The 26,500-nt window shown below is 59.5% G+C and overlaps 1 protein-coding gene across 4 annotated transcripts in view; it reads left to right on the top strand.

The window, feature by feature from the left end:
- KCNH2 (potassium voltage-gated channel subfamily H member 2) overlaps nucleotides 1-26,500 on the top strand; it is a 120,200-nt gene that overhangs the window by 21,430 nt on the left and 72,270 nt on the right. For all 4 annotated transcript variants that reach the window (XM_043541857.1, XM_043541855.1, XM_037891469.2 and 1 more), the window contains 2 exons: nucleotides 22,125-22,289; nucleotides 23,783-24,226. In XM_043541857.1, the coding sequence (XP_043397792.1) occupies nucleotides 22,125-22,289; nucleotides 23,783-24,226 (609 nt within the window). The remainder of the gene's footprint in view (nucleotides 1-22,124; nucleotides 22,290-23,782; nucleotides 24,227-26,500) is intronic.

Below are 26,500 nucleotides of genomic sequence, written 5' to 3'. Positions count from 1 at the left end.
GCCCAATCCTCCAATTTGTCTAGGTCCTTCTGTATCCTATCCCTCCCCTCCAGCGTATCTACCACTCCTCCCAGTTTAGTGTCATCCGCAAATTTGCTGAGAGTGCAATCCACACCATCCTCCAGATCATTTATGAAGATATTGAACAAAACCGGCCCCAGGACCGACCCCTGGGGCACTCCACTTGACACCGGCTGCCAACTAGACATGGAGCCATTGATCACTACCCGTTGAGCCCGACAATCTAGCCAGCTTTCTACCCACCTTATAGTGCATTCATCCATCCCACACTTCCTTAACTTGCTGACAAGAATACTGTGGGAGACCGTGTCAAAAGCTTTGCTAAAGTCAAGAAACAATACATCCACTGCTTTCCCTTCATCCACAGAACCAGTAATCTCATCATAAAAGGCGATTAGATTAGTCAGGCATGACCTTCCCTTGGTGAATCCATGCTGACTGTTCCTGATCACTTTCCTCTCATGTAAGTGCTTCAGGATTGATTCTTTGAGGACCTGCTCCATGATTTTTCCAGGGACTGAGGTGAGGCTGACTGGCCTGTAGTTCCCAGGATCCTCCTTCTTCCCTTTTTTAAAGATTGGCACTACATTAGCCTTTTTCCAGTCATCCGGGACTTCCCCCGTTCGCCACGAGTTTTCAAAGATAATGGCCAAGGGCTCTGCAATCACAGCCGCCAATTCCTTCAGCACTCTCGGATGCAACTCGTCCGGCCCCATGGACTTGTGCACGTCCAGCTTTTCTAAATAGTCCCTAACCACCTCTATCTCCACAGAGGGCTGGCCATCTCTTCCCCATTTTGTGATGCCCAGCGCAGCAGTCTGGGAGCTGACCTTGTTAGTGAAAACAGAGGCAAAGAAAGCATTGAGTACATTAGCTTTTTCCACATCCTCTGTCACTAGGTTGCCTCCCTCATTCAGTAAGGGGCCCACACTTTCCTTGGCTTTCTTCTTGTTGCCAACATACCTGAAGAAACCCTTCTTGTTACTCTTGACATCTCTTGCTAGCTGCAGCTCCAGGTGCGATTTGGCCCTCCTGATTTCATTCCTACATGCCCGAGCAATATTTTTATACTCTTCCCTGGTCATATGTCCAACCTTCCACTTCTTGTAAGCTTCTTTTTTGTGTTTAAGATCCGCTAGGATCTTAGTCAGTGTGACTGTGTCTATCAGAGGTGTGGATATTTCACAGTTACAGCCATAGGGGTCTGTAGTGCAGGCCTGCCCCGAGTACCTGTGTCTGTCACTCTCTGGGGACAGCCTGTGTCCCTGAGCTCAGTCACCCGACACTGGGCATTGTCCTCCGCAGAGCCCTGCTGAGCTCCCTGCTCGCTGGCTGGAGCTTGCTGCTGGTGGGTGTCAGATGTCCAGTCCTGGGGGTTCCCTGAGTCCTCTTTGATCTCAGCTCCTTCTAGGCAGGCTTCATGACCCCAGTGAGGGGGGACCGAGACATCTCAGTCTCCTGCTCCTCCCCATGAGCACCGTACCCTTCTGTACTTGCCCAGGGTACCCACCCGGCAGCTCAGTCAGTCACTGCCGGGCACAGTGTTCATTGGAACATCACAGAAAGTGCCTTGTTGATCACAGGGGCTCTCAGTGGGGCGCTGCGGCTGTGGGCTCTCAGTGGGGCGCTGCGAGCCGGGCTGTGGGGTGCTGGGGCTGTGGGCTCTCAGTGGGGCGCTGCGGGCTGGGCTGTGGGGCGCTGGGGCTGTGGGCTCTCGGGGGGCGCTGGGGCTGTGGGCTCTCGGGGGGCGCTTCGAGCTGGGCTGTGGGTTGCTGGGGCTGCGGTCTCTGAGTGGGATGCTACTCCCAGTGCCACATTAGTACTAGGCAGTTACAGGATGAATGGTTCTCCCACCTGGATATGCGGGGCTGGGGCCAAATCCTGTTTCAGGGTCAGTGATACCTTTGCCTGGCCAGGCTGCCGCTCCCACTGCCACCCTTTCTTTAGGAGAAAGCCCAGTGGGCGACATTTCAGTGACATCTCTCTAGATGTTCCGGTTCCCAAAAGGGCTCTTAAGGACGCCACATCAGTGGGGGCGGGAAGTTTTCCAGTCAGTTCCCCCCGTTGTGCATCTGAGGTCCGTCCGTCCTTTCCCAATATGACCCCTAAGTGTTTTACCTCTTGCTGTACCGGCTGGGCCTTGGCTCTGCTAGCCTGAAGTCCGGTATTTTGGATGATCTGTAACATCTGCTCAGTGATCCTACCAACCTCCTCCCTGGGTCCCCATGCACCCGGATGTCACCAACGTAGGAAATGACCTCTCTGGGCTTCAGCTGTCAGTTTTCCCCACATCTTAACCACATGGGAGGGACAAATTGGGGATGCGTTATGAAAACTCTGGGGGACCCTTGTGTTGTCCCCTGTAAGTGAACCCAAATTTTACCAGGACGCGGGGCGCACGGGAATGGCAGAGAAGGCATTTGCTAAATCTGTTGCTGAGAGCGACTGTGCCCCTGCTTCTACTGCAGCGACTACTTGGTACTTAGCCACGACCAGAGCAGCGGCCGGGGTTACTGCGTTTAATGCTCTAAAATCCACTGTCATTCGCCAGGTCTTCCCCTCCCCTTTCGGTACAGGCCAGCTGGGCAGTGTTAGTACTCGCCATTCGCCCAATAACACCCTGTTCTAACAAACTTTCTGTGGTAGATTTTATCCCTTCTGCTGCCTCCTGAGGATACGTGTATTGACGCTGTGGAGGGGGGTCAGGCCCTTGGATTAAAACCTCAGCATCAATTTCCCCACACTCCAGTTTATTTTCAGCCCATACTCCAGGAAACTTGTCCACCCGTGGGTCCCCTTCTTCTGCTTGCCCTCCTTCTGGTGCCTTTACACATGCGTACCCATGTACAGCAGTAATGGAGGGGTGGATGTTTCTGCTGGCCCGTCACTGTTTGCCCATAGGAACCAGTCAGCTAAATCCACAGTGCGTGTCCCCTTGTTAAGGTAAAATGTTCCCAATATTCCATCCTCCTCATTCCTAGCATGATCCTACTTCTGAACACAGTATTTAACCCATGACTGCCGATTGCCTAGATGGGTCAGGGTCAGGATCAGTCTCGTGATAAATGCTTTCATTGTCTCCCCCTGTCTATGATACTAGTTGTGTTGAATTTTCTGTTTCCAGTGTCCCCGGGAAGCCACTGCTCTCCAAGCACACCTACTGATGCACCAGTGTCAGTTAACATAGTGGGGCATGTTTATTCCCCCATTATCGTGCCTACAGTGGGATGCCCCATTTGTCATATTCTAGTTGGGCCCCTACCTCGGGGAGTCCAGGAAAGCGGGCACCCCTATTGGGGTGGCACTGATGGTTCGGAGTCTGTTCTGAGAGTTACAGGAACCCTGTTAGTCAACTCCTCTTGCCTGTGTAACTGGACAGCCCGCTGCAGTAACTCACTTGTGGGCTTCCTGTCCCATTTTTCTCTTGGTTCTCCTGCCATCATAAGCTTTCTCCATGCCTCCCCTCTGTCTACCTTTTCCACCTTCAGCCAGACATCCTCTAGTCTGCATCTGATCCATTTCTTCCTCTTGCTCCTCTGCTGTCCCTGGCACCTCCCCGTCCTCTTCCTCTAACGTGCCATAGTGCATCTGGCCCTTTTCCCCCAGCTCCCCTTGGAGATCTGGGGACCTGTTGTTGGCAAAAGTTACTGCCTGGACGGGTTCCATTCTCCTGTCCTTATTTCCTTTTCCTGTGTGTCTCAAAAAACTACAACTGCTCGAAAAATCTCCTGTTTCAACTCTGGGTACCTCCTACTCCGGGTACCTCCTAAAATTATCTTCATTCTTGAATTCAAACTGTCTAGCTTTTAAGACTGCATTGTTAAAGTATTGAAATCAGGTAGGGTTCCAGTTACTACTGGCACAACTCCGGAAGCCATGGCCAGTATCTCCTTTTTAATAACATACAATTCCGGGGAGTCACCGGGGCCCTGTTCTCTTACATGGGCCAGTTTCCCCAGTTGTCTGGCCGACATCCCTACCTTCATTACTTCCTTTGCACAGTCCCATCTGGTATTAAGAACACCGCTCCCACCTAACTGCCCCTCAGCACCGCATATTGCTGCCCAGTCAGAAGCACTGGTACAGGCCTGGGCAAGAACCTCATAATCTGCTGGGTTCGTGCCAACACCTTCACCATCCAATCCAGACACCTGTCCCTTTCTGGGGGTCCCCATAACTGAGCAGCCACCTATGCCTGGTCTGGGGTAAAATCAGAAATCTCTGTAATATTTTGCCTTGTTTCCCTTTGTTGTTGTGGGTCATCAGGGACAGGTTCTGTTCTTTTTACTGCCCTCGTGGGAACTGGAGCCACAGGATTGAATTGTGCTTTTAATTTCAATCCTGCAAGTCCCTTTTTGCAGGGGCATGGGGCCGCTCAGGAAAAGCATCGGGGCGGGGGAGGGCAGGATATGATCACCTAGGATCTCTCTGTTCAGGATCCATCCAACTATCCCACTCCCAAGTGTCCTCCAAGGTGTTTGTATTCCCCGTGCCCACACTCACTGCTGCTCCTGTGCCCCTCTGGGCTCCCACCATGGTTTCTGGTTTCTCTAGTCGCTGCCTGCCGACTGTGTGGTCACTGCCTGCCTGGGCCCGTTCCTTGTTTTCTCATAACATCGTTCTGACAGCTGCCTTAGCACCCGCTGCTTCATCTGCAATGTAGATTCCTCCCCATTGAGGGTTTCTACTTTGTTTCAGTTGCTCAGACTCCTGTTTTCCCCTGTAGAGCTGTTACATTTTGTAATGCTGAAGCCACACTGGCTCACTGAGATGCCTTACACAGAGCCACATTATCCTTAACTACATCCAAATCAAGTCTGTAATCCTCCAGTTGCTTTTTCTGGAGTGCTACCAGGCTGGAGAGATTAGTGACAGCTTTCCACAATGCCCACCCGGCTGCTGCTTTGATAGCCGCTGCCTTTGGTTTTGGCTTCATGCACTCAGAGTGCTTCAAACCCCTTACAAGCGGATTCAAGGGCATCCCTCCCATGGAAGGAATCTTGTCCCCGTGGGCATGGAACTCGTTCCGCTACCCATTTAGTAAGGAGGGGGGGCTCTTCAGCTAGATCAGTTCGGTCCAAATGACCTTAGGCTGCCTGCATTCTCCACTAAATTTGTTACCTGCACAAAATTATCTGTTACTCACACACTCCAGGGCATCCGCCTTTACTGTTCCGTGGGCTCAAGGCGTAACCCTCTTCATTTAGGCTCCCCCAGTTCCCAGCTTTCCCAGTTCCTTGGGCTCCGGGTAAAAGGCACCCATCCTTACCCAGTTCCTAGGGCTCAGGGTGTAATCTTCTGCAGGTTTTCAGGACCTTTTACCAGAGAAAGAGCCTTACACAGTAATATCCTTCTCCTCTATTTATTAACAATCACCAGGCAGAATACACATGCTAAGCATACAGTGCCATGCTCACCAGGCCCGATCAGGCAGGCGGACTTTCCCTGCAAGGTTGGTCTCGTCTGGATTCTGGTTGCTGCATGTCCTGGTCTTGCAGAGGATTCTTAGCAGCTTTGATCTTAGGCTGTGTCTTAAAGGTGAGTTCTTCTTCTCTTCTAGGTCTTTCCTTCTTATTTTTCTGTTCCTTCCACTGCTCTCCTTCTTGGACTCCAGCTTATATAGTGAAATTTGAGTCCTGCTTAGCTGTACCTTCACCAATCATTTCACTAAAGTATTGCTAAACAATTCTCTAACCCAGCGTTTCCCAACCTGTGTTCCGTGGAACACTGGTGTTCCGCACAGTGGGAATAGTGTTCCGTGAAAGAATCGTAATGAAAAAGGAGGGTCTTTATATGCACTTTCCAGTTAGAAATTGTTAGTTCATGTTATTTTAAATTTGTATTTTTGCTTTGTTTTATACAATAAAATACATTTGAGCATAAATAACACAATTTTTTATTTGAAAACCAAACGACTACAAAATAATAGTGTAAATGGTCCGTAAATATATACCAGGTGTTCCGTGGCGGAAAAAAGTTTGGGAAACGCTGCTCTATCCAATCCTAACGTATTGTAAAACAATTCTTTAACCAGTCCGAGCCCACCACCTTGGTGGATTTACACCTAGCAAAATTAGTGATGTAACAGAAACAATAAAAGAACCCGACAGATAAACAGTAGAGATGTGAGGACCATAAAGACAAAACAATAAAAAGAGGGATTTCACACCCACGACTATTGATAAGTGGTGTCTTGCCGGACAGAATGCCATCAAACAAAGCTTTCTTTAACCATCTTAAGCTCTGTTTCTGTGTCTGACGATGATGGGTGCTATTAGGACAGGAGCCTTCTGAACAGCCCGATAGGACATTGTTTTAATGTAATTTAGATGGAATGTGGGGCTGTGACTTCCTGCTTCTTGGCTGATGGCTGCTGCTCTCCTAATATGGCTGCAGACCAAGGCCTCATCCTTGCAACTCCGTGGGTCACTGGGGCTCTCAGTGGGGCGCTGTGAGTCAGGCCATGGGGCACTGCAAACCTGGCCATGGGGCGCTGGCGCTGCAGGCTCTCAGTGGGGTGCCGTGAGCCGGGCTGTGGGGCGCTGGCGCTGTGGGCTCTCAGTGGGGGGCCGTGAGCCGGCCTGTGGGGCGCTGGCGCTGTGGGCTCTCAGTGGGGGGCCGTGAGCCGGCCTGTGGGGCGCTGGCGCTGTGGGCTCTCAGTGGGGTGCCGTGAGCCGGGCTGTGGGCTCTGAGTGGGGTGCTGGGGCTGTGGGTTCTCAGTTGGGCTCCATGAGCCTGGCACTGGGGCTGGAGCTCTCAGTGGGGCGCTGGGAGCCAGCCGATGGGGCACTGGGGATGGGGCTCTGGGACTGTGGGCTCTCAGTGGGGCGCCATGAGCCGGGCCATGGGGCGCTGTGGTTGTGGCTCTCGGTGGGGAGTTGGTCTCCAGTCCCACCTCCCCCTGCAGACCAGGCCCAGTCCCTGCAGCTGCTGCCTGCCCTGCCTGCTCCACCCCCTGCATGCCAGCCTTCTGGGCATTGTGCCAAGCAGGGCACCCTCTGCCTGGCCACTGTGCAGTTGTCCAATCTCTCACTGTCTGCCCCATGGCAGGACAGGGTGGTGGGGGAGCTGGCAGCTTGTGGCCTTGCAGAATTGCTGCCTCAGGGGTATGGCCGGACCCAGACAGACTTGCTGCCTCTGGGGTGTAGAGCCCAGGCAGGAGCGGAACCCTCCTGGGCAGAGCCCCCAGGGTGGGGTGCCGATGAGGGAGGGGGTGGGCAGCAACTGTCTGAACACCCTGGCTCCAGGCTCTCAGAGGTCTCCCGCAAGGCTGCACTGTATCTACATCCAAATGAGTTTGTGAGGCCAGGCCAGGGTTCACTTGGCTCAGGGCCTCCCATTCCCACAGTCACAGACCCACAGGCTCGGGGCTGAGCCCCCAGCTTTGGAGCTGTCTCTGGGAGGCCCCTTCACTGGGCCGGCTAGTCCACCTGGGGTTCTTTCTCTTCCTCCAGGGTGAGCCACGCGGTCCCACCGTTCCCTAGACGGGCCTTCTGGGCCTGCAGCTCCCCCCACACCCCCACGAGCTCCAGGCAGTGAGTCCCCCGGAGACAGCCCCTGAGGGCGACTCGGCTGCTCTGCAGGGATCAGGGCCCCTCGCCCAGCTCCTGCAGGGACCCTCCCAGTGCGGGCACAGCTGGGTTGAGTTGTTAGCTGGTGCCCAGCCTAGGGGGCCCTTAGGACAACCTGGAGCAATGAAGGGTGAAGCAGGGTCCATCCTAGCCAGCCCCGAGCCCAGCCCGGCTGTGGGGAACCCTTGGGTCTGGCTCTGTCTGTCTGGCGGCCTCCTTGGTCAGACTCTAGGTGGGAGCCCCGACTCCTTCCAGCCCCTGACTTTTGTCCCCACCTCCCCACTCCCAGCCCCGAGTCCTCCAGCCAGGGAAATGCTGCTGGGTCTCCCTGAGACAGGGAGTCCATCTCCCTTTGGGTTGCTCCTTGCTGGGTGTCGTCTCAGATTCTGCACTGAGATGGGGATTAAAGTCCACTTAGACCCAGGGCAGGTCTACACTTGAAACAGACATCAGCTGCAGCGCTTCGCTGTATGCTGCCGCAGTTACCCACCTCCCCGAGAGGCAGCGGCCATATGGGTGGGAGAAACTCCCGTCCGTCCGCGGTGTTACCCCCTGTCCCGGATGCCCAGGGCTCGGGCTCTCTCGGCTCCATACAGTCCCTGGGGGGAACCCCCTTCGGTGCGACAGCCCTTCTCGGGGGGCCACTCTCTCGGGGGGGGGGGGGAGGGTTAAGCTGTAGGCCCCTCCACCTTCCGGGACTGCACCTCTGAGCCACCAGCAGCCTGGCTCTGCAGTGGACACCTCAGGGAGCCCACTTGCACTGGGCCCCCGATCTCCCCACACCCAGAGGGTACAATGCCCCCACCCCCAGAGGGCGCACTGCCCCCGATCTCTAGACCAGGGTGACTCTCAGCCAGCGTAACACAGGAGGGTTTATTGAGCATCTGAACCCAGCCCAGGAAACTCTCCGGGCCTCAGGCCTGGCCTCCCTCAGCACAGGACATCTAGGTCTCTCCAGCCTCCAGGGGGGCTCTCGTTGCAATCTCTGTCCAGTCCACCAGCCCCCGCCTTCCAGCTGAGGCATCCTTTATCTTCTCCCCTGTCCTTTGTCTTCCATCCCAGGTAAACAGGTTGCTGGGGCCCCCCTCTTCTGTCCTTTGTTCCCCTCTGGCTGGAACTGGTTGCTTGGCCCCTCTCTCCTCAGCCCTTTGTCCTCCCACTGGCCGGAACCGGCTGTGACTCCCGGTCACCAGTCGCTGGGGTCTCCATTCTCCAGGCCATTGTCCTGGTCCCAAGTGCCAAGCGAGGTCAGCGCTGGTCCTCTTCAGCAACAAACTCCCTCTCCCACCACCTCGTTAACACAGGGAAACTGAGTCCCACCCCATCTGCATGCAAACCATTGAAAAAACAAGAAAATCCCCTGCTTTTTCGCACTCACCTCCCCAGCTCCCGTGGATGTAACGCTGTTTACATGGGGGTCAGGCTGGGGTAACAGCATCGCTGGGGGGGGGGGGGGTTCACACCCCTGCGCCACGTAGTTACACTGCAATAGGTCTGGGGTGTAGACCAACGCACAGACAGCTAGGTGTCATTCAGACCCGCGTCTTCGGCCAGGTGGACACTGCAAACGTGTCTCATTCAGGGGTGAGACTCCAGCCCTGTGAGCATGACAGGTACAGCCCCTTAACCTCTGGAGGCGGTGCTAGGTTGGCGGGACAGCTCCTCCCCCCCTCGGGGAGGTGTGAACTGCGCTCTCCCATTGGCGTCAGAGCATCCGCACTGGGGCATGAGACCTGCCCTGAGAGTGCACAGCCCTTCCCCCCGCTAGGACACAATGTCTCATAGAGGGGAAACCGAGGCACACACAAACTTCAGCGGGTTATTTCAAGTGCCTATACACAAATGCACAAAGCCTGGGAAACAAGCAGGGAGAACTGGAAGTCCTGGCAAAGTCAAGGAATTATGATGTGATTGGAATAACAGAGACTTGGTGGGATAACTCACATGACTGGAGTACTGTCATGGATGGATATAAACTGTTCAGGAAGGACAGGCAGGGCAGAAAAGGTGGGGGAGTTGCACTGTATATAAGGGAGCAATATGACTGCTCAGAGCTCAAGTATGAAACTGCAGAAAAACCTGAGTGTCTATGGATTAAGTTTAGAAGTGTGAGCAACAAGAGTGATGTCGTGGTGGGAGTCTGCTAGAGATCACCGGACCAGGGGGATGAGGTGGACGAGGCTTTCTTCCGGCAACTCGCAGAACCATTAGATCGCAGGCCCTAGTTCTCATGGGAGACTTCAATCACCCTGATATCTGCTGGGAGAGCAATACAGCGGTGCACAGACAATCCAGGAAGTTTTTGGAAAGTGTAGGGGACAATTTCCTGGTGCAAGTGCTGGAGGAACCAACTAGGGGCAGAGCTCTTCTTGACCTGCTGCTCACAAACCGGGAAGAATTAGTAGGGGAAGCAAAAGTGGATGGGAACCTGGGAGGCAGTGACCATGAGATGGTCGAGTTCAGGATCCTGACTCAAGGAGGAAAGGAAAGCAGCAGAATACAGACCCTGGACTTCAGAAAAGCAGACTTTGACTCCCTCAGGGAACTGATGGGCAAGATCCCCTGGGAGAATAAGATGAGGGGGAAAGGAGTCCAGGAGAGCTGGCTGTATTTTAAAGAATCCTTATTGACGTTTAAGGGGCAAACCATCCCGATGTGTAGAAAGAATAGTAAATATGGCAGGCGACCAGCTTGGCTTAACAGTGAAATCCTTGCTGATCTTAAATACAAAAAAGAAGCTTACAAGAAGTGGAAGATTGGACAAATGAGCAGGGAAGAGTATAAAAATATTGCTCGGGAATGCAGGAGTGAAATCAGGAAGGCCAAATCACATCTGGAGTTGCAGCTAGCAAGAGATGTTAAGAGTAACAAGAAGGGTTTCTTCAGGTATGTTAGCAACAAGAAGAAAGTCAAGGAAACTGTGGGCCCCTTACTGAAGGAGGGAGGCAACCTAGTGAGAGAGGATGTGGAAAAAGCTAATGTACTCAATGCTTTTTTTGCCTCTGTCTTCACGAACAAGGTCAGCTCCCAGACTACTGCACTGGGCAGCACAGCAAGGGGAGGAGGTGACCAGCCCTCTGTGGAGAAAGAAGTGGTTCGGGGCTATTTAGAAAAGCTGGACGTGCACAATGGGGCGGGATGCGTTGCATCCGAAAGTGCTAAAGGAGTTGGCGGATGTGATTGCAGAGCCATTGGCCATTATCTTTGAAAACTCATGGCGATTGGGGGAAGTCCCGGACGACTGTAAAAAGGCTAGTGTAGTGCCCATCTTTCAAAAAGGGAAGAAGGAGGATCCTGGGAACTACAGGCCAGTCGGTCTCACCTCAGTCCCCGGAAAAATCATGGAGCAGGTCCTCAAGGAATCAATTCTGAAGCACTTAGAGGAAAGGAAAGTGATCAGGAACAGTCAGCATGGATTCACCAAGGGCAAGTCATGCCTGACTAATCTTATTGCCTTCTATGACGAGATAACTGGTTCTGTGGATGAAGGGAAAGCAGTGGACATGTTGTTCCTTGACTTTATCAAAGCTTTTGACACTGTCTCCCACATAATGACAGGTTTCAGAGTAACAGCCGTGTTCGTCTGTATTCGCAAAAAGAAAAGGAGTACTTGTGGCACCTTAGAGACTAACCAATTTATTTGAGCATAAGCTTTCGTGAGCTACAGCTCACTTCATCGGATGAAGTGAGCTGTAGCTCACGAAAGCTTATGCTCAAATAAATTGGTTAGTCTCTAAGGTGCCACAAGTACTCCTTTTCTTTTTGTCTCCCGCAGTATTCTTGCCAGTAAGTTAAAGAAGTATGGGCTGGATGAATGCACTATAAGGTGGGTAGAAAGTTGGCTAGATTGTTGGGCTCAACGGGTAGTGATCAATGGCTCCATGTCTAGTTAGCAGCCGGTATCAAGCGGAGTGTCCCAAGGGTCGGTCCTGGGGCCGGTTTTGTTCAATATCTTCATAAATGATCTGGAGGATGGTGTGGATTGCACCCTCAGCAAATTTGCAGACGACACTAAACTGGGAGGAGTGGTAGATATGCTGGAGGGTAGGGATAGGATACAGAGGGACCTAGACAATTTGGAGGATTGGGCCAAAAGAAATCTGATGAGGTTCAACAAGGACAAGTGCAGAGTCCTGCAGTTAGGATGGAAGAATCCCATGCACCGCTACAAACTAGGGACCGAATGGCTTGGCAGCAGTTCTGCAGAAAAGGACCTCGGGGTTACAGTGGACGAGAAGCTGGATATGAGTCAACAGTGTGCCCTTGTTGCCAAGAAGGCCAATGGCATTTTGGGATGTATAAGTAGGGGCATTGCCAGCAGATCGAGGGACGTGATCGTTCCCCTCTGTTCGACATTGGTGAGGCCTCATCTGGAGTACTGTGTCCAGTTTTGGGCCCCACACTACAAGAAGGATGTGGAGAAATTGGAGAGAGTCCAGTGGAGGGCAACAAAAATGATGAGGGGACTGGAACACATGACTTATGAGGAGAGGCTGAGGGAACTGGGGATGTTTAGTCTGCAGAAGAGAAGAATGAGGGGGGATTTGATAGCTGCTTTCAACTACCTGAAAGGGGGTTCCAAAGAGGATGGCTCTAAACTGTTCTCAGTGGTAGCAGATGACAGAACAAGGAGTAATGGTTTCAAGTTGCAGTGGGGGAGGTTTAGGTTGGATATTAGGAAAAACTTTTTCACTCGGGGGGTGGTGAAACACTGGAATGCGTTACCTAGGGAGGGGGTGGAATCTCCTTCCTTAGAAGTTTTTAAGGTCAGGCTTGACAAAGCCCTGGCTGGGATGATTTAATTGGGGATCTGTCCTGCTCTGAGCAGGGGGTTGGACTAGATGACCTCCTGAGGTCCCTTCCAACCCTGATATTCTATGATTCATAAATGTATTCCAAAACATTCCCCCTTTGTCACCTCCCCCCCCACAGTGTCACCTGCCTCAAACGTCCCCCCCAGTGTCACTAGGCTGAGGCCCCCCTACCCCACTCAGTGTCACTCATCTCCATTCCCCCACCCAATGCTGGCACTGCTGTCTCCTCGCTCAGTGCCTGTCTCCCAGCTCCTGGGGTTCTGGCGCGGATGAAAGGCACCTGCCATCTTCTGAGCCCCAAGGTCATGGCCTGATCTGTCCCCCCCACCCCCACTGTTTGCCTGGCTCTGATGGGTCCTAGCCCCCCTGCAGGCCACAGTTCGCATGTAGGGGGGAGGGGCTTACACTGCAGGAGCAGTGTGGCCCGCGGGAGCGGACACTCCTTTCCCCTGGATATTTATAGCAGTGCCAGACAGAGCTGCATTTGGTGTGTGATAAATGGAGCCCGCATGTGCTTAACCCTTCCCTGGCTCCAGGAGCCAGGCCTGAACCACCCTGGGTGAGGCCCAAGAGTGGGCAGGAGGACAAGGGGACGCAAGCTGGAGTACCTGCAAGCGCAGGGCTAGAGGCACTCTCCCCTCACTCAGTGCTGACCCTGTTTCCCCAGTGCCGTGCTAGGGGGTGCTATGCTTCATGGAGTGGGGCGGGGGCTCATCAGGGGGCTCCGGGCCACAGGGAGCGGGGTGGGGGCTCAGCTGGGGGCGCTAGGGAGCGGGGGCTCATCGGTGGCGCCGGGGAGCGGGGCGGGGGCTGGGCAGGGGACGCTGGGCCTTGGGGAGTGGGGCGGGGGATCGGCTGGGGGCGCCGCGGGGCGGGGGCTCATCAGAGGTCGCCAGGGAGCGGGGCAGGGGCTTGGCTGGGGCGCTGGGCCATGGGGAGCAGGTTGAGGGCTCAGCTGGGGGCGCTGGGCTGTGGGGAGCGGGGTGGGGGTTCAGCTGGGGGCGTTGGGGAGCCTGGCGGGGGCTCGGCAGGGCGTGCTATGCTTCATGAAGCGGGGTGGGGGCTTGGCTGGGGCTGCAGGGAGCGGGGCGGGGCTCGGCCGAGCCACAGGCTATGGGCTCAGCAGGGAGCGCTCTCCCCACGGTCCGAGCTGGCCCCCATGGCAATGCTGGAGAGAGCTGAGCCCGCCCCCCTGCAGAGACAAGCTCCCCAGGCAGGGGCGGGCCAGGCTGAGCACAGCTGCCCGTGTTGTGTTCCCTTGCGCTGACGGGCAGGCTTCAGGCCTGAGCTGGTGCTGCAGGGTGTGGGGCGCCAGGCCGTGCCCCGTAGCGGCATGTTGCGGTTCCGTTCTGGGGCGCGGGAGCCTGGTGGGCTTTGTGCTGCATCTCCCAGGGCAGCGTGGCGTTTGGGCGAGCAGCTCGTGGGGTTGGTGCTGGCCAGAAGAGGGTGCTGGCCCCTGCTCTCCTGGCTCTCTGGCTGCGCCCAGCTCCCACCACAGCCTGCAGCCGTGACTCGCTCAGGCTGGCACATGTCCCTGTGGGAGGGCTCTGTGCCTGGGGGTGCCTTGGGCAGGGAGCTGGTGCCGTCCTCACTGCTGGGGGCCCGGGGCTCTGCCTGAGAGGCTGGCCTGGTGTCCTGGGCGGGGGGGGGGTCGGAATCTAATGCGGGGCTTCTCTAGTGCTGCCTGTCTTGGGGGAACGTTGTGAGTGGGTCAGCAGGAGAAGGGGGCCCAGCTCCGCTCGTGGTGTGAGCACTGCAGCTTGTGGTCACCCAGGAGGGAGAGGGGTATCTGCAGTGCTGCAACAGTGGGGTGACTTTAGGGTAGCCCAGGCCCCATCTTCGGCTCCAGCCCTTCCCCAGCACGCTCCCTTCCCTGCTCAGCGCGCCTGGCTCTGGGCTTTGTGGGGTTCAGTGTGCGGTGGTCACACGGCTGCTTATCCTACTCACACCTCGCAGAGAGATGCCAGCCAGTGCCCCACCTGGAACTGATGCCCCCTGCTCTGGACTGGATTGGAGCTGGATTCCTAGAGGGGAAAGGCCCATGTCCCATTCCTTTCCTGCCCTCCTGTTGCCCAATCCCTCGGTAGCGGGGTGTGTGGGGTGGCACGCCGTGAGCTCCCTTGCTCTGAGTGCTCCCCTCACTCTCCCGGCCCCATGCTCTGAGCCTGCAGGGCAGTTGGGAGCGCAGTGTGCTCAGTGGGGGCCTGTCTGTGACGCACGGCCCTGCTGCGCCCGCGCTTCCCTCGCATACCACCCGGCAACGTTGTGTGTTTTGACTGTAGCATGCGGCGCTTGGCTGGCGGGGGAGCCACACGCTGCCTTTTCCTGCCAAGCGCAGCTTGGAGCAGCACCTTAGCCAGCGGCTTTGGAGCTGTGTGCTGCAGAGAGGCCACCTGCTGGCCCTGGGACAGGGCCAGGCCAACGCATTGGGCTGAGCCCTGAGCCCTCCCTCGCTACCCATGCCCAGAGCTCTCTGTAGCCAGAGCACAGCTGCCCAGGAGTCAGGATTCTCCTTCACCTGCTGTGCTACCCTAAGTGGTAGCCATGCTGGGACCTGGGTCAATCGTGGCTGGGCCCACCCCAGGGAGGCACATCTCAGCGCTGGGGGGCAACAGCCCTGTATAAACAGTCCTGGATCTGCACCCTGGCCCTCGCGCCGGGATAGCTGCACCCCCATCGGCGGGATCTGTGCCCTGGCCCTAGCGCTGGGATTGCCGCGTCCTGGCCCTGGCAGGGGGATTGCCGTGTGTGACGCAGCAGGGAGTGGGGTGGATTGACCGGGGAATAGCGTCTAGTTCTGCTGGGACTGTCTGCATGAGGGATGGGAGAGCAGGGGGTGACTCCACTGGAGTGAGGAGACCTGAGCCTGTCACCTGAGCTGGGAGGGGGTTGGACGCAGGTGACACCTTTGCCCCGGGGAAACTGGACAAAGCCTGGAGGAGGAGACAGGGGGAGGAGGAGTGAGACTGCGGGAGGGGGTTTTTTGGTTTCAGTTTTGGGCTGGGTGGTCGAAGGCAGGGAACCCCAAGGCTGGGGTCTAAGCTCCCTGCCCCCCAGAAGGACTTGACTGAGGGGTCTGCTTGTACCCACAAGCTCTGTTCTAGACCGTGTTCCTGTCATCTAATAAACCTTCTGTTTTACTGGCTGGCTGAGAGTCACGGTGAATCCCAGGAAGAGGGGGGCAGGGCCCGGACTCCCCCACGTTCCGTCACAGCTGGTGGCAGTGGTGTGATCTACTGCACCCCTTGGATAGCACTTCCTGCAGTAAGTGACTGGGAAGCAGTAAAACAAAGGGGGATTGATGGGGACCAGGCGTGCTGAAGGCTCAGAGAGGAGCGGTTTCAGGGGGGCGGATAACCCCTGGGAGCATGTGGCCAGCAAGAAGGACTTTTGCAGTAACAGGGTCCCCCTGGGGATTGCAGCGAGCGGTCCCAGGGGCGGAGGAGTCTGCAGCTTGACCCTGACAAAGAGGTGGTGACCTCAAGAAGGGCTGGCAGCCTAGGGGTTCTCCCCGGAAGCTGTGGGGAGCGGCGAGCACACAGACCTGCGAGTGGCCAGCAAGGAGATGTATAGCAAACGCCTTAAGAGCGACCTGGTGGAGCTGTGCAGGCAGAGGGGGTTGTGCATTGGGAGGCTCACCAAATTGCCAGCTGATTGCCCAGCTGGAGGAGGGAGATCGCTGGAACGAACTGATCCCTGTCTCGGAGGGAAGCAGCCTGGCAGATGCAGCGCAGGCACCGGTGTCTGTCCCAGCGGGGAGTGAACAGGAGGCTGCTGAGGGCTTCCCGAGACCCCTTCTACCTATGCCTAGGGGAAGGGCTGGGAGGAGCCCAGCGAATACTGAGGGCACTGTGACCCCTGCGGCCAGCAGATCCTCCTCGCAGAGCTCCCCATCGCTGGAGCTGAGGCGGCTGCACTGGGAGAAGGAGCTAAAACTGGGAGAGTTGGAGCTCAGGCAGCGAGAACTGCAGGAAGAGCAGGAAAAGCAGTGTCAGTATGAGCTGGAGGAGAAGGAGAAACAGAGACAGCATGACCTGGAATTGGCCAGGCTGAGGAGCAGCGAGCCCCCGGCTGCAGTGAGTGATGGGGGACCCCGGACAGCACGGAGCTTTGATAAGTGCCTCCTGGCCCAGCGTAAGGAGCGGGAGGACATGGATGACTTCCTGGATGCCTTTGAGACGGCCTGCGAGCCGCACCAGGTTGATCCTGTGGACAGGCTCCGGTCTCTCACCCCCTTACTGGACCCCAAGGCCGTGGCATTGTACTGCTGACTGGAAGGGGCGGAGAAAGGAGACTACGAACTATTCACAAAGGCCCTGCTGCATCACACTAATAAACCTTCCGGTTTACTGGCTGGCTGAGAGTCCCGGTGAATCCCAGGAAGAGGGGGGCAGGGACCGGACTCCCCCACGCTCTGTGACACCACGCCCCAGTGCTGGTGCTGGGATTGCCACGCCCTGGTCGGCGGGATCCATGCCATGCTGTGTCCATTGCACTGGCCTGGGCTGCTAGTGAGGGCACAAGGCAGAGCAATCCCCATTCTCCTCTGGGGCTTGGGGCGGGGGGGGGAAGTGTCCCCAGTTTGGTGCCTGCCCCCCCCCCATGCAACTGGGAGGGCTCAGACACCTGGCTGGTCCCTGTGCCGGCCGAGAGGTCTGTTGCAGGGGGACGGGGGAGCTGGCGCTGGGCCCATGGTCCTGCAGTCTGAGCGTGTAACACCATGTGCCTCTGGTGGCACCTGACCAGGATTCCTCACCCAGTGTGGCCTGCTAATTGGATCACTGAGTGGGCATGTGACGTGCACGCCGCCCCATGCCCCGGCCCTGCAGTCAGCAGCCCTATGCAGGTGACCTGGCTCCACAGATCCCCAGGGATGGGGCAGGGTGTTGGCAGAGACCAGCAGCTGTCTATCCCTGTGCTGGGGGCGTGGCACTGGTACTGCCCAGCTGGCTCTGGGACGAATGTGCCTCCCTTGCCATAGTTTAGCCTGAGGCTTTGCCACCAGTTGGGGGGCGAGCCCCAGCTTGGCTGTGAGGTGGGGGAAGCCTGTCATCTGCTGGCCAAAGGCTAGAAGTGCTGCCCTGGCTGCCATTCCTGTGGGCCTGGCAGGAGGCTCTGCGGCAGCCATCTCAGCGCCCTCCCGCCAGTCTGGGCACTAGCCAGTCATGCCCTAAGTGACATGCTTAACATCCATGGAACCCAGGAGTCCTGGCTCTCAGCCCCCCCTGCTCTAACCACCAGCCCCCCCTGCCACCTGGAGCCGGGATAGAACCCAGGAGTCTTGGGACCCAGCTCCCCTGCTCTAACCCCCTGCCCTCCAGAGCCGGGCATAGAACCCAGGAGTCCTGGCCCCCAGCCCTAACCACCAGCCCCCACTCCCTTCCCCGAGCCAGGGATAGAACCCAGGAGCCCTGGCTCCCAGCCCTCCTGCTCTAACCACCAGACCCCACTGACCCAGAGATGGGACAGAACCCAGGAGTCCTGGCTCCCAGCCCCTCCCCTCTCCTGTTTGTAACTTCCAGGCCCTGTGAAGTCTCACCGTGTGCTAGTGGAGGCCGTTGGGGAGGTGTCTGGGGGTGAGAGTCGTGGAGGTGCCATGCTCCAGAATAGGGAATGGGGTGGCATGTGCTGGGGGAGAATGGAGGGGCACATGGGGGGCAGTGAGGGTCTCCATGGGGGTGCAGGGCACAGGGATGGGCTGTGGGTCAGCTGGTAAGCCTGCAGAGCAGCGTGGTGCTGGAGGTTCCTAGTCGTCCGTGCCGCTCAATCTGTCTGTCTGTCTGTCTGTCTCGGGCCATGTACTTCGCGCGTCAGCCCCATGGGGCAGGCCCCTCTTTCCACTCTGGGTTTGGGCGGTGCCTGGTGCAGCAGGGTCCTGCTATGGGGCTGGGCTTGGGGATGCCAAGGTAATAGAAACAGTGAACCATGTCGGGCAGGATGTGGGGTACCAGGCGTGGCTGGGGGCACTGCGGAGGAATGTGTGTGTGTGAGGGCAGCATGGAATTCTGGGCAAGTCTCCCCTGCCTGCCCTCTGCGTCCCAAGCAGCCTTGGAGGGGGTGTCCGAGGTGCCACCATGGCCCCGAGTGGCCGTGGGAGGGGCCCAGGAGGGGCATGGCACTGGGGGCAGAGAGCAGCGTCTCCTCCCTGCCATTGGGGGACAGAGCAACTTTCTGGGCAGGAGCAAGGCTCGCGGGCTGCGGCCCGATGGGGGTGGACAGACACGCCCAGGTCCCTGGCACAGCCTGTTGTCACGGGGTGCCAGGCTGGGTGCTCCGGAACCCACTCTGACTGAAGTCAGGCAGGACCCCAGTGCACCGTGACTGCCCTTCTCAGCTTCGGCACTTCCTGGGTCCAGCCTTGGAGAGCTCAGTCCCCTGAGCTCCCTGCAGTGCGTCCCCCTGGACGGGACCCCTGGGGAGCCTCACATGGTCCCAAAGGGCCCTGCCCCCCACTCCGCAGCCGGCAGTGGCTCCCAGCCAGCATGTGACACAGACGGGTTATTAGTTGTGGGGAACCCAGCGTAGAGCAGAGCTTGTCAGCGCAAGAAACCAGCAATTACAGCCAAGTTCATCTTGGTGGGGGGGATCCAGAGCCCTGGACTCTTCTCCCCCGCCCCACCCCCTGAGTCCCAGACCAGACTGACCCCTTCCGGCTGCCCACCCTCAGTCGTGCCCAGGTGCCCCTATTCCAGCCTTTGTGTCTTTCCCAGACGAACAGGTCCCCTGGCCTGCACCTCTCTCTGTTTTCCGTCACCTCCGGCTGATTCTTGCAGAGGATGGGCCTCGGCCATCAGTTGCCAGCATACAGAGTGTTGCAGTCATACCTGCCCTCTCGGGGTTTCTGCAATGATCACACACCCTTATCCCCCTCCCTAGACACTTGAATAACACATAGGGGAAACTGAGGCACACAGTATTCAGGCAAAACATTAAGAACATTCCCACTTCGTGTCACGTGCCCAGGGCCCCTGGGGATGGAGAGACACATGCAGGGCTCCTGAGGATGGATGGACAGATGCACACAGGGCTCCTGGGGACAGACGGATGCGCACAGGCCCCCTGGGGTGGTTCAACCCCGTTCCCATGATCTTTGCTTCTGGTTGTAGCCAGTCATATGGCCTCTGTCATGCCAGGCACAGTCCCTTCTGGCCAGGCAGGGCCCCCTCCAGCCAGATGCAGCCCCACCCACCACTGCATGGCTGCGGTTGTGACCTTGGTTTGAAGTCTGGGGGGGCAGTGGGGCTGTGCTGTGGGGCCATGGGAGCCCAGGCCTGGGGCAGTGACAGAGCAGAGGAGGAGCAGAGGGTGTTGGGCTCCCTTCCCCATTAGCAGGGTGCTGGGCCTGGGCCAGCCGCAGAGGGGAGGCCATGCCCGTGGGGCTCCTGCTGGCCAGTGATGACAGCACCAGCACCCTGAGCAGCCGCCCTGCCAGCGGTGGGAGAGCTGAGAGTGCCCGGGGTGCCCTGCAGACCGGGAGGGACCCAGCCGGGCTGCCTTGGCATGGCAGGAGGTCCCATCTGCCCAGCTGGGATATGTAACCAACCTCCCACGCTCACTGGCCTCCATTGGGGGTGGGGGGAAGCTGGCACCATCTGTGAGTGTGGAGGGCTCGGTGGGGGGCCGGGCCAGCCTGAGGCCAGCACTGGTAGTGGGCAGCTGCTGTGTGTGCCCCCCAGGGATGCCCCCAGGCTCAGAGGGGATCAGAGCGGATTAGGATTTCCCGCTGCACTAAAGCGTGGATGGGGAGGAAGCAAATCTGCCAGCGCAAGGAGGGGCCACATATCTGTGGCTAATCCCAGCCCCCTAGCCCCTGCTGGGACCCCCTGCCCCAGCCTCTGGCTAATCCCCATGCCCAGCCCCCCAGTCCTGCCAGGACCCCTGGCCCCTGCATTCCCCATCCTGCAGCTAATTTCAGCCCCTCAGCCCCTGCTGGGATCCCTGGTCCCTGCATGGCCCGTCCTGCGGCTAATCCAAGCCCCTACAGGGACCCCCGGCCCCAGCCTGCGGATAATCCCCATGTCCAGCCCCTACAGGGAGCCCTGGCCCCGGCCTGCCCCAGCCTGCTGCTAATTCCCGCGCCCAGACCCTGCTGGGACTCCCGGCCATGGCCTGCCCATGCTCCCTGGTGTGGAGCCCCCTGGCTCCATGTGGACACCCATCTCCTGCTGCCCCAGGCACTCCCTCTGGGGCAGTGCGGGGCGGGAGCATGCCAAGCCGTCTCTCCAGCCTGCACCACGTGGCTGGCTGGGCTGGGATTCCCCGGTGGGCGGGAGCTGCCGAGCCAGCTGGTGCATTGTGTGCCGGGGCTCCCTGCCAGCCATACCCTTGCTGCCAGGCCAGGCGTGAGACGGGGGAACCCGCCCACTCCTTTGGGTGCCCGGCAGAGGGGTTGGGCTGGGTGGCCGTAAGCTGTAGGAGCCTCCTGCCCTGCCAGCTGTGTGCCAGGGGATGTGCTCTGCAGCCACATCTGGGGGGAGGGAGCCTTCCTTGGCCCCTGCACTTTGGCAAGCTGGCAGGCAGGGGAGGGTGACCTGGCTGGGCCAGTCGGGGGTCCCCTGCAGCCTGTGGTGACGTGTCCCTCTGGCAGAGCACAGCTGCGGCTGCCCCAGGTGGCCTGTGCCCTGCCCTGCCCCCCAGCCTGCCTGCTGTGCACCTGCCCCAAACTGCCCTGCCCTGTCCTGCCTACCCACTGTGCTCCCTCTCGGGGGCACTGGCTCCTGTCTGGCCCTGGGTCATGAGCAGATGTTGAGTGCCCTCGCCTGTGTGAATGGGCTGGGATCTCTCCCTGGCCCTGGCTGTGCCAGTGGGGTGTGCGGAGCCCAGGGCTGCCCAGGGCTGGCTGGGCGAGGGGTGAGATGCCCCCTCGTCACTGGAGAGCTCGCAGCTGGAGGAGCCTCGTCTGCCCGGATTAACACAGTGGCCGTGAAAGTGCCTTGCGCGGCTTAAAAGCCCATCCAGGGCCCCCACCCTGGCTGGTGCCCAGCTGTGAGCAGGCCCTGCCCCCAGCGCAGCCTGCCTGGGGCACCAGGGAGACAGTCCCGGCTGAGCCATCTCCAGGGGGCTGCCTGGGGACCTGCCCAAAGCGCCCCCTCTTGGTCCCCGAGGACAGCCCTCCATTGCGCCCTCTGGCCTTTCGGGGCCTGGGGCTGGGGGCAAGCAGGTGGGGGCTGCCAGAGCCCCATAGACAGGGTCAGCGGCCTGTGTGTGCAGCCCCCGCAGTCGCCCGGCCTTTTTCTGCCACTTACAGGGCCCCGTCCAGCCTGCTCCCCCAGCCCCTCCCCCCCCCACGGCACCGTCCAGCCTGCTCCCCCAGCCCCTCCCCCCCACAGCCCCGTCCAGCCTGCTCCCCCAGCCCCTCCCCCCCACGGCCCCATCTAGCCCCTCCCCCCCACGGCACCATTCAGCCTGCTCCCCCAGCCCCTCAGCCCCGTCCAGGCTGCTCCCCCAGCCCCTCCCCCCCACGGCCCCGTCCAGCCTGCTCCCCCAGTCGTTCTCCCCCACGGGATCTCTGAGGTTCATGACACCACCCCTCGCCCGGCTCTGTTGCCTGGTTTGGGGCTGGTGTCCGAGTGGGCAGGTCCATGGTGCTGGCAGGGTTCTCCTGGGGGAGGCTGCCTGGGGCGCCGGAGCCGGGGGCCAGGCAAGCGAAGGCTCTCAGGGGGGAGCCGGGCTGTGCCGCTGGCAGGGGCTGGGACTGACCCTCTCGGTGCCCCCGCAGGCAGCTGCTTCCTGTGCCTGGTGGACGTGGTGCCCGTGAAGAACGAGGATGGGGCTGTGATCATGTTCATCCTCAACTTCGAGCTGGTGCTGGAGAAGGAGCTGCTGGGCTCCCCGGCTAAGGACACCAACCACTGGGTGACCCCTACCAACTGGTTCCCTGCAGGTAGGCCCCATCAGCGCTCCATGGACAGGGAGGGAGAGACTCCATCTCCTCGTCACCCCTGGGGGGGAACTGAGGCTACCACACCAATGGGTGCCTGTCCCACGGGGCACTGCCCGAGGCCTGGCACACTCCTGACACACAGAGCTGGGCACGTGCAGCCTGTGGACCCAGCGGTTCACTGTCCCACAGAGCGGGCCCCCCTTGCTGTGCCCCAGGCCGAGCCTGTCCTGGAGCTGGCTCCTCCCCAGCTCTTCACTCCAGCTCCAGCCAGGCCTTCAGTGGCTGGGAGGAGCAGAGCCCAGGGATGGGAGCTGCCCTGCTTGCAGTGTGAGCCCAGGGCTCTGGGGCAGGCTGGCTGTGGGGCTGTCCAACCCTTGTCTGCTCCCCACCTGGGCACAGGATTCTGGGGATGCCCTAGGGCTGGGCATGGCCATGGTGCTGTCTGACCCACGTGGGGCCTCTGTCCTGGACTCCCAGGCCCTGGGCTCTCTCGGCTCTGTACGGCCTCTGGGAGGAACCCGTGTCAGTGTGACAGCCCTTCTCGGGGTCCACTCTCCGGGGTCAGGCCCTCTGGCCCCGCCACCTCCTGGAACCGCACCTCTCTGAGCCTCCAGCAGCCTGGCTCTGCCGTGGGCCCCTCAGGGAACCCACCCCCAGAGGGAGCAATGCCCCTGCCCCAATCTCCCCACCCCCGAGGGAGCAATGCCCCCCGATCTCCCCACCCCCGAGGGAGCGATGCCCCCACCCAATCTCCCCACCCCCGAGGGAGCGATGCCCCCGGATCTCCCCACCCCCGAGGGAGCGATGCCCCCCCAGCCCCGATCTCCCCCTCCAGAGGGAGCGATGCCCCCCTGCCACAATCTCCCCCCCCAGGAAGTGATCCCTCCCCCCGCAATCTCCTCCCCAGAGGGAGCGATGCCCCCCGAGCTCCCCCCCCCCGAGGGACCGATGCCCGCCCCAGAGGGAGCAATGCCCCCCCGATCTCTCCCCCCCAGCGGGAGCAATGTCCCCCCCCCGATCTCCCCCCCTCTCCCCCCCCCGGCATTCTAGCTGGCAGCGACTCTCGGCCAGCCTCACACTGGAGGTTTATGGAGCGTCTGGACCCAGCCCGGGCCGTTCTCAGAGCTCTCGGCTGGCCAATCTCACCCCGTCCAGCTGGGTCTGTCCCCGTCCCCATGGGCCCAGGCCGCTCCCTGTCCCAGCCCAGCCCCCTCCATCCAGCTGCAGGTCACTCGGCCCCTCTCTCCTCAGCCTTTTGTCCTCCCACTGGCCAGAACCGGCTGCTCCCTGTCACCAGTCGCTGGGTCCCCCATCTCCAGGCCATTGTCCGGGGTCCTGGCTGCTCTTTGAGGTCACACCTGGTCCCCAGCATCAGCAAACCCCCCTCCCACTCCCTCTTTACCCACACAGCACACAAGGAAACTGAGGCACACATGGTATTCATGCAAAGCGCTAAGAACTGCCCCCACCCCGTCACCTCCTCTCCTCGACAGGGCGCAGCAAGTCCTTCAAGCTGAAGCTGCCGGCGTTGCTGGCGCTCACGGCCAGCAAGCAGTCGCTGTCCCAGGGGGGCCCAGATGCCGTTATCGTGGACTTCTCCAAGCCCAGCAGCGAGTCGGGGGCCCCAGACGATGTCACCTCCTCCCTGGATAACAGCTGCCGGGACTCCCAGCTGGAGGAGCGCAAGGCCCTGGTGGAGCTGGAGGAAGGGAGGGGCCCGCTGGGTGAGGCAGGCCTGGAGCCCCCCATCACCCACTCGTCACCCCGTGCCGACAGGGACCGCCTCCACCTGGACGCCTCCTTCTCCAACTGCAGCCTGTCGCGCTGCCGGTCCTGGGAGAGCTGCCACAGTGTGCGGCGCGCCTCCTCCGTGGACGACATCGAGGCCATGAAGGGCGAGGGTGACAGGCGGGGGCAAAACCGCCACGGCAGCACAGGTAACAGGACCGGCACGCCCTGGGCAGGGGCAGGGCACCACCACCCGGCACCGGCCCGCGCTGGGCAGGGACAGGGCACCGCCACTCAGCACACGCACCGGCCCGCGCTGGGCAGGGACAGGGCACCGCCACCCAGCACCGGCACCGGCCCGCGCTGGGCAGGGGCAGGGCACCGCCACCCAGCACCGGCACCGGCCCGCGCTGGGCAGGGGCAGGGTACCGCCACTCAGCACACGCACCGGCCCGCGCTGGGCAGGGGCAGGGCACCGCCACCCGGCACCGGCCCGCGCTGGGCAGGGACAGGGCACCGCCACTCAGCACCGGCACCGGCCCGCGCTGGGCAGGGACAGGGCACCGCCACTCAGCACCGGCACCGGCCCGCGCTGGGCAGGGACAGGGCACCGCCACTCAGCACACGCACCAGCCCGCGCTGGGCAGGGACAGGGCACCGCCACTCAGCACATGCACCGGCCCGCGCTGGGCAGGGGCAGGGCACCGCCACCCAGCACCGGCACCGGCCCGCGCTGGGCAGGGGCAGGGCACCGCCACCCAGCACCGGCACCGGCCCGCGCTGGGCAGGGGCAGGGTACCACCACTCAGCACACGCACCGGCCCGCGCTGGGCAGGGGCAGGGCACCGCCACCCGGCACCGGCCCGCGCTGGGCAGGGACAGGGCACCGCCACTCAGCACCGGCACCGGCCCGCGCTGGGCAGGGACGGCACCGCCACTCAGCACACGCACCGGCCCGCGCTGGACAGGGACAGGGCACCGCCACTCAGCACACGCACCGGCCCGCGCTGGGCAGGGGCAGGGCACCGCCACCCAGCACCGGCACCGGCCCGCGCTGGGCAGGGGCAGGGCACCGCCACCCAGCACCGGCACCGGCCCGCGCTGGGCAGGGGCAGGGCACCGCCACCCAGCACCGGCACCGGCCCGCGCTGGGCAGGGGCAGGGCACCGCCACTCAGCACAGATGGTAGTAGTTTCTTTCAGGTAGTTGAAAGCAGCTATCAAATCCCGCCTCATTCTTCTCTTCTGCCGACTAAACAATCCCAGTTCCCTCAGCCTCTCCTCATAAGTCATGTGTTCCAGACCCCTAATCATTTTTGTTGCCCTTCGCTGGTCTCTCTCCAATTTCTCCACATCCTTCTTGTAGTGTGGGGCCCAAAACTGGACACAGTACTCCAGATGAGGCCTCACCAATGTCGAACAGAGGGGAACGATCACGTCCCTTGATCTGCTGGCTATGCCCCTACTTATACATCCCAAAATGCCATTGGCCTTCTTGGCAACAAGGGCACACTGCTGACTCATATCCAGCTTCTCGTCCACTGTCACCCCTAGGTCCTTTTCCGCAGAACTGCTGCCGAGCCATTCGGTCCTTAGTCTGTAGCGGTGCATGGGATTCTTCCATCCTAAGTGCAGGACTCTGCACTTGTCCTTGTTGAACCTCATCAGGTTTCTTTTGGCCCAATCCTCCAATTTGTCTAGGTCCCTCTGTATCCTATCCCTACCCTCCAGCGTATCTACCACTCTTCCCAGTTTACTGTTGTCTGCAAACTTGCTGAGAGTGCAATCCACACCATCCTCCAGATCATTTATGAAGATATTGAACAAAACCGGCCCCAGGACCAACCCCTGGGGCACTCCGCTTGATACCGGCTGCCAACTAGATATGGAGCCGTTGATCACTACCCGTTGAGCCCTGTGACAAAGTGGGAATGTTCTTAATGTTTTCTCTGAATACTCTGTGGGTGCCTCAGTTTCCCTTATGCAGTTCTTAAGTATCTAGGTTTCAGAGTAGCAGCCGTGTTAGTCTGTATTCGCAAAAAGAAGAGGAGGACTTGTGGCACCTTAGAGACTAACCAATTTATTTGAGCATAAGCTTTCGTGAGCTACAGCTCACTTCATCGGATGCTGTAGCTCACGAAAGCTTATGCTCAAATAAATTGGTTAGTCTCTAAGGTGCCACAAGTCCTGCTTTTCTTTTTAAGTATCTAGGTGGTGGGATAAGGGTGTGTGATTGTTGCAGAGCCTTAGAGGGCAGGTGTGTGCAGGGGTCTGGACACAGAGAATGGCCGACACCCTGTTTCCTGGCCACTGATGGCCTGGGCCCCTCTGCAAGGGGTTGGAGAACAAAGAGATCAGGTGGCCTCCTGGCCCCGGAAAGAGACAGAGGTGAGAGGAGAGGCTGGAGAGTTTCAGTTTGGAGCTGGCTGGGGAAATGGAGGGAGGCTCAGATGGGGCTCTGACCTCCCTGCCCCCAAAGACGGA

This window comes from Chelonia mydas, chromosome 2 (assembly GCF_015237465.2).
Source record: "Chelonia mydas isolate rCheMyd1 chromosome 2, rCheMyd1.pri.v2, whole genome shotgun sequence".
Lineage (NCBI taxonomy): Eukaryota > Metazoa > Chordata > Testudines > Cheloniidae > Chelonia > Chelonia mydas.
Note: the sequence above shows the minus strand (reverse complement) of the source record. Positions and strands in the feature narration are given on the sequence as shown.